General features: G+C 52.1%; 2 protein-coding genes across 9 annotated transcripts in view; one reads left to right on the top strand and one right to left on the bottom strand.

The window, feature by feature from the left end:
* TBCD (tubulin folding cofactor D) overlaps positions 1-1379 on the top strand; it is a 196147-nt gene extending 194768 nt beyond the window's left edge. For 3 of the 4 annotated variants that reach the window (XM_017524703.2, XM_037737131.1, XM_037737130.1), the window contains 2 exons: positions 55-139; positions 816-901. In XM_017524703.2, coding sequence (XP_017380192.1) covers positions 55-139; positions 816-848 — 118 coding nt within the window. In that variant the 3' untranslated portion in view covers positions 849-901. Of the gene's footprint in view, positions 1-54; positions 140-815; positions 902-1114 lie in introns of those variants that run through there. The other variant, XM_017524704.1, reaches the window with a different exon arrangement.
* B3GNTL1 (UDP-GlcNAc:betaGal beta-1,3-N-acetylglucosaminyltransferase like 1) overlaps positions 782-7114 on the bottom strand; it is a 72214-nt gene continuing 65881 nt past the window's right edge. For 3 of the 5 annotated variants that reach the window (XM_017524711.2, XM_017524709.2, XM_037737132.1), the window contains 2 exons: positions 5652-5756; positions 782-2566 (listed from right to left, as the gene is read on the bottom strand). In XM_017524711.2, coding sequence (XP_017380200.1) covers positions 5676-5756 — 81 coding nt within the window. In that variant the 3' untranslated portion in view covers positions 782-2566; positions 5652-5675. Of the gene's footprint in view, positions 2567-5230; positions 5554-5651; positions 5757-7114 lie in introns of those variants that run through there. The other 2 variants (XM_017524707.2, XM_017524708.2) reach the window with 2 other exon arrangements.

The raw sequence follows: 7114 nt of genomic DNA, 5'->3' as shown, positions 1-7114 counted from the left end.
ATGGGCTCCCCTCCACACGGGCCCCCCCTCCTCACGGGCTCCCTGTCCTCACAGGAACGCAGAGCTCGCAGTCGTCAGAGAGCCACGCAACCGCCTGTGTGACCTCCTGGGCGTGCCCAGGCCCCAGCTGGTGCCCAAGGTAACCCTTCACTTTCACAGCATGAGGTGACTGTGCTTCCCTGAGCTCCGAACGTTCTGGGGCCAGCGGCTGTGCTCAGCTTCCGACAGCGGCCCCTCCCCTCTTCTCACGTCAGGACCCCTGGGAGTACGGGACTGGTGGAGCTGCCTTCTCTGGCCGCTGCGCACGCCTTGGGCCCCCGTGGCACCAAGGCCACATGCTTGGGGTGTGTTTGGTGGGCCGGGGGCTCGGTGGGACTGGAATCAGCTTGATCCAGGCCCCTTATGACTGGCCCTGGGGTCTGTTTGTGCTCCAAGTGCCAGCAGTTCCCCCTTACCCCTCCTCACCTGCCTCCCTTGCGTGGGGCCAGGGCTGGGTGCAGAGACCCTCAGGAGCCCCCGTGCTCCTCGCAGCCCTCCACTCTTCTGCCAAAGTAACAAACGAGTGCAGTTCTCAGGGGCGCTGGGGCCCGGGGTTGCCGCCTGTCTCTCTAGTTCCGGGGCTGGCTCCTCCTTCCTCTCAGCCCCCTTTCATACGGCAGGAGGCCATGTCTGAGAGGGAGAAGAATCATGTCCAGATACGCAGGGGCCGTGGGGACGGGCTGAGCATCGGGACACAGCCTCCCCCATTTCTGTCTGTAAAGGCCAAACTGAGCAGCAGACCTTGGAATTAAATGTGCTTTTTACATTGTTATTGGGACAGATGTCAAACATGCGTGAGCACAGGTTAGGAGAGCGCGGTAAACCTCCCTTCTGCTCGCTCCTCAGAGACTGCATCCGCAGACAGGGTGCCCTCGGGCAGCGCGTTAGTCAAGAGCACCTGCCGGCCACACAGCTGGGGCTCCCGGGTGTGCGGGGAACGGCACAGACGCAGTTTCCAGCAGGAACCCAGTGTTGGCGTCAGTCCCCGCATGGGGTGCCGAGGGGCGAGGGTCCCTGGCTGGGAGCGGTGGGTGATGGAACTGACCGGCCTGACCCCATCTTGTCTCTTCTGCAGCCTGGTGCCTGCTGAAGCCAGTCCTGGAGCCTGCACTCACCCTGCCTGGTGGGGATATCTCGTTCCTGGGGGAGCCCGGTGCAGGGAGCCTGGCCCAGTGGTGCCTCCAGCTCTCCAGCTGCGGAAGGGTAGCGCTGGCCCTTGGAGGCCGTCACCAGGTGATGGCTTTTCCTCCTCTGCACCTGCACTGTAGTGACTTGGGGTGTCACTGTTTCTGCCTTTTCTTGAACACAAATGTGCTTCCTATAAAATCATGTACTAAGAAGTTCCTGCCTTTGTCTCTGAGCCTGATGCGTGTAGGGTGATGCAGAGGCTCACTGCCTGGGCGTCAGCCAGACAGGACGTGGGCTCTACTCCTCCTGCCTGGAGACCAGGCTCCCATCTCGCCTGTGTGGCCCCTGCTGTGGGGTCTGCTGGCCATAGGCGGTGCTCCAACCAGTCTCTGCTGTGGAGGTGCAGATGTTTACACTGAGCGAGATTAATGTTGATAAGTCAGGGGTCCAGATGCCAGAGGCCCGACAAGCCCTGTTGGGGTGCAGTCCTCCCACCTGCCCACACGTGGGCATGGGGCACATGGTGCAGGCGTCACTTAGACAGCGTGCAGACCAGTTGCTTCACAAATGTCTGCTGCAGGGGGAATCATCAGAATCCAGTGTGTGTACCTCTACAATAATGTGGGAAATACCCTTCTCAAAAAAATGGCACCGTCTTGCTAGAGCCAGTGCAGAGGTGGCCTTCGTCTCTGTGTCTGAGCTCGTGCTGGTCCGTCCCAAAGCTGGTGAGGGGAACATATGTGCAGATTTCACAGTGCTAGCTACCCACAGCTGTCTACCCAGGGCCTGTGCTGTGCTCACAGGGCTTGAGGTGCAGAGCCACCCCCAGCAGCACCGAGGAAGCCCCAGGTGTGGTCACTCAGAGGCCCAAGGGGAGGACTTGGGTGAAGAGCCCAGGGGTGCTGGGTACATGGTGTAGACAGGGTTAGCTCCCCGGCCTGCTGTCTCATGTGGGGGATGGGGCCTGGGCACAGGATGGGGGCAGGTCCAGAACTGGGAGATGCCGCCCACATCCTTGAGGCCATCATGACCACAAGGCCAGGACTGTGACCATCCATGCAGGATGTATGTGGTGACTTGGCCACACAGGAGTGTGAGAGTTAGCATACTACTGCCCCTGTACTCGACCTGCTAGCCAATAATCTTTATCCCAACATTTTATTCAAATCTTAAAATAGTCGTCCTTCTCAAACTAAGTGGGGAGTTGTTTTCTGTCCCCTTAATTGGCTGAGCATCCTAGGTGACCAGGCCCAGCCTTGGCCACGAGTCAACACGGTGGAAAAGGCTTGGCTTCTGTGGTCAGCACACACGAGACTCCGCGGTTGCACTTGCCAAGTGCAGAGTGGGTGCACCATCGCCGTGCCTGCAGCTCACGAGGCTCCTGCTAGCCTGGGATGCACTGAGGATAGAGGGAACAAGTGGCTTCTGAGGAAAACACATGAACTGTTCTTAGTGCAGTCAAAAGAAGATTAGGAGAAATGGCATTTTAAGGCATGGAGGCAGGTTGATTCCCCTCCCAGACCCATCAGTGACACTGTGTGGGAAAGCAGTTCTTTCAGTGTGGGTCTGACTTGGCCACTGCCTCTGTCCCGCTGGCTCCCATCCATCGCTGGGGCCCTTTGCTCACCAGACACCTGGGGGCCTGGAAAGCCCTCCTTCATTCAGCAGCTGTTTTTGGACCCCACCTGGGTCCAGGTGCTAGAATTTGGCAAGGAACCCCTCGCTCACATGATAGCTGGGGCAGACAACAGCAAATGAACAAACCCGCACCATCAGGCAGGCAACACTGAGTGCTATGAAAAGATAAAGCGGGCAGTGGAATGGGGTGCTGAGTGTTGGCTCCTACAAGAGATGTTCAGAAAACCTCTCTGAAGGGGCAGCATTTGGGCAGAAGTCCAAACAAACAAACATGCCCAATGGCAGAAAAGAGAATGCTTGTGGTCCCAGAAGTGGAGCAAGCTTTGTGAGTTTAGAGAGCAGGAAGAAGCCAGTATCCCTGGAACCGGGGAGCTAGTACGGGATATGTGTACCCAAAAACATGTTCTAGGCACAAACCAGAAACCCTCCATGTGAGACCAGAGACCTTGGAGATCCTGAGGGTTTTTGCTGAGCCCTGAAGTCCAGTCATGATGTTTTGATGACAGCAAGATGGAAGAGAGAATGTAAGGCCCAGGGTCAGATCTAATAGGAGACCCTACGTAAAGCTGGGACCCTACATAAATCTTTCTCAAAGGAACAGCAACTCGATCTCTGCTGAAGTGGCCTTCATTAGTACTACCTGTATAATCCCCAAAACTCCTAATGTGGAAAATTTGATTGAACTGGCCCCGATCAGTGGTATTCCCAGACAAGGGGCAGAAGATGCAAATACAAACCTCTCTGGAAGAATATAGGCTATTATAATATGAATATACTTTTGAAAAACGCTAGAAATTATCAAGAAGAGATTGGGAAAAAAAGCCCCTAGAGATGTAAGAAGTGAAATTAAAAGCTCAATGGATAGCTTAGACACAGCTGAAGAGAGAATTAGAAAACTGGAAGATCTGAAAAAATTATCCAGAGAACTGGAAAATACGAAAGCAACGTCAAGAGATACTGAAGAATGTCTAATCTTTGTGTAATTGGGGTCTTAGGATGAAATGAAATGATGCAAATACTCCATACTGACATGCAACAGTCCTCAGATACAGAAGCCTAACAGTCTCAAACATTTAGACTTGTCACAGTGAAACTGCAGAACTGTTAAGTGGGACAGAGTGATATAAAAACAACTACCAATTTCCCAGCAGCAGCACTGGAGTTGAGGAACAAGTAGACCAAGATCTTCATTATGCTGAGAGAAGGTAGCTGTTAACTTGCTTGAATTGTGCCCACAACATAACATTAAAAGAGAACAAAACTAAGTCATTCAGATAAACATCTGCTGTTCTAAGGCATGTCTGGTTCCTTAATCTTAGCTTAGTATCTGGGGTTGAGTCATTTTTTGTTAGAGCTGTCCTGTGTATTGCAAGGGTGTTCAGCAACAGATGGCAGTAGCCATCCCCTACCCAGCTGTGACAGAAAAAAATGGCTGCAGACATTGCCAATTATCTTCTGGGGGGGTGAATTCATCCCTGGCCAAGAAGCGCTGCTCTGGTGGATAAACTTTAGGCAGGAAGGAAAATGATCACAGTTGGATAGTTGGAGGAATGGTGACCAAGGAAAGCAATAAAATGTGACCATAAAAAAACATAGAAAGACAGCTTATTTGGGGACTTTTTTTTTAAGCACATAGAATTGCTTAAAATGGACAATAGCAGCATATGAATCAGCGGCAGAGTTGGTGGCTGAATTTAGAGCATCTTAAGTTCTTATGTTCTCCTGGAACAAAGTGCAGATAACTCAGTTACCAGCTAAGCGTGCATGTGGAAGTATTCCGAGTTGCACACAAAGAGTTAATATATGGGGAAGAAAACTTCTTTAGTAATAGGGGAGAAATGGAACAAGAATAAAAAATACGCTATCAAAATATGCAAGAATGGCAAGAGGAAAAGGCAGAACAAGCGTTTTTTTGAGACAGAGTCTCACTCCATCACCAGGCGCCAGGCTGGAGTGCAGTAGCACAACCTCGGCTCACTGCAACCTCCGCCTCCCGGGTTCAAGCAATTCTCCTGCCTCAGCCTCCCGAGTAGCTGGGACTACAGGCGCGCATCGCCACACCCAGCTGATTTTTTTGTATTTTTAGTAGAGATGGGGTTTCACCATGTTGGCCAGGATGGTCTCGATCTCTCAACCTTGTGATCTGCCCGCCTTGGCCTCCCAAAGTGCTGGGATTACAGGTGTGAGCCACTGCGCCCAGCCAGAATGAGCTTTTAAAAAAAAATACACTAGAAATATATTAGGACACAATAAATGTAAATGGATTAAAACCTCTATGTCAATGACAAAGTTTTACAGTTAAAGGAAGGCAAATAAGTGTTATTAGGAATAGATTACTATATGATGATTAAAGGTTCAGTTCAACAGGAAGACAGAACTTTCCTACACTTGTAACACGGTCTCAATAAAGCAGACATTCAGGAAATTGATCATCTACTACCATAGTGTATTTTATTGAGTTGATACAGTTCAATAAAGTGCAATAAGGCACTGTTGAAGAAGGAAAGCTTGACCTAATGGACAGTTATGGAACCCAAGTGTGTGTATGTACACACAAATTTTTAAAAGATGTTTTAAAAAATCTTTAAAATAAATAAAACTATAAAATATATAATGAAAGCTAATAAAATAATCACAACAGGTAGAATTCACCTAAAGTGGTGCTTAAGCAATTCTGAAGTCTTGAATTATACATTAGAGAAGAAAGGCTGGAAATTAATGAGCAGAACACACAAGCAGCTGGATTAGCTGTAAAGAAAGTAGAATAACTGTGGAGCAGGACGTGTGAAAAGGAAGCATAATAGAGACTCAACGAACCCAAATGGTGCTTCCGTGAAAAGACCTACCTGGGAGCAGCTGCCGTGGGTCTGTCAGCTGAAGTGAAGGAAGTCCTGGCCCTCCTGCAAGTGCAGCGACCTCAGGTTGTCCTCAAAGGCTCCTCCTGTGAGGTCCTGTTGGAAGCAGCAGATTCCGCTCAGTCCGGCCTCTCCTGGCTGCGGGAGGCCACTGTGGAGCCTCCTCCCGGGGCCAGGGTTTGGAGGTGGCCTGTGTCCACCTGTCGGGAGGTCTACTACGAACTCCTCCTCTTCTGCCAATAGTGCAGACAAGGGCCAGAGAGGGCAGCAGCTGGCACTGCTTGTACTGCAGGCCCTGTTGGTCACCACAGGGGAGGTCCCCTGCCTCCTGGCCTTGCCTCTCTGGAGAAGGTGGCTGACTCCCTGGGGGCCATCGGAGTAGACTGAGACTTAACAGGCAATGCCTCTGCTGTTCATCCAGGGCAGACCCGCCTTCCCTCGACACATACACACACACCCCCCTCTACGGGAGCCAGGAGTGGGAGGAGGCCCCTCAGACAGAAACTGCATCGCAGGACCATCAGCTGCTGGCCTCTGTCCTCCCCACCCCCTGCAGTGGAGTGAGGGCCGTGACGCCAGGTCCCTGGATGTTCCATCTTGTGCTGTGTGCCGGCCTTGGCCAGGTCACCTGCCCTCCTCTATGAGGCCACAGCAGGTGTGCAGAAATGCCTTTCAGATGTGCCTTGCACCCCAGCACCTCCTGAACAAGTTCCTGAAGCCAGAGCCCAGCACAGTGGTGGACACGAGTCTCTGGCCTCTGGCAGGATGCAGGAGGCACCATGTGTTCCTGTCACAGTCCTCTGTCCTTGGGCCCAGCAGGAGGATATGAGCCTGGCCGCGCTTCCTGCCCCTGCCACACGAGAATCCATTACAAGGCCTACCACTGCTGTCACTCAAACGAAATGTTTTCCTTCCTGCAAAACATTTCCACACACACTGCTGCCATCTATCCTTCCTCCCTTGTCTCTGCTCTGGAGTCTGCAAAGGAAACACAGCAGCACGACTCCTATCTCAGTCTCCCCTGAGGTGGCCTTCGTTAATGCCGCCTGTAAGATCCCTGAAACTCGTCAAGTGGAAAATGTGATTGAATTGGTTCTGATCGGTGGTATTCCCAGACAAGGGGCAGAAGACGTAAATACAAAACCTCTGTGGAAGGATGTAGGCTATAACGTGCCCCTCAGGGAATAAGGAGGCCCGAGGATGGGGTGTGGGGAGGGGACAGCCGACCCGCGGAGCCATCAAAACATCACATTTATCAAGTTCACAGCTTCATATGAGCACCCGAGATCATGACAACAGTGATATCACAGGTCACCATGACAGACACAGTGACAGTCTGACGTATTGTGAGAGCCACCGCAATGAGACGTGAAGTAGGCGTGCTGCTCAGGGCACTACCAATGGGCTCGTTCTAGCAGGGCGGCCGCCTGCCTGTAACTCCTGCCCCGGTGGGG

Source organism: Cebus imitator, unplaced genomic scaffold (genome assembly GCF_001604975.1).
Source record: "Cebus imitator isolate Cc_AM_T3 unplaced genomic scaffold, Cebus_imitator-1.0 Scaffold36, whole genome shotgun sequence".
Taxonomy (NCBI): Eukaryota; Metazoa; Chordata; class Mammalia; order Primates; family Cebidae; genus Cebus; species Cebus imitator.
Note: the sequence above shows the minus strand (reverse complement) of the source record. Positions and strands in the feature narration are given on the sequence as shown.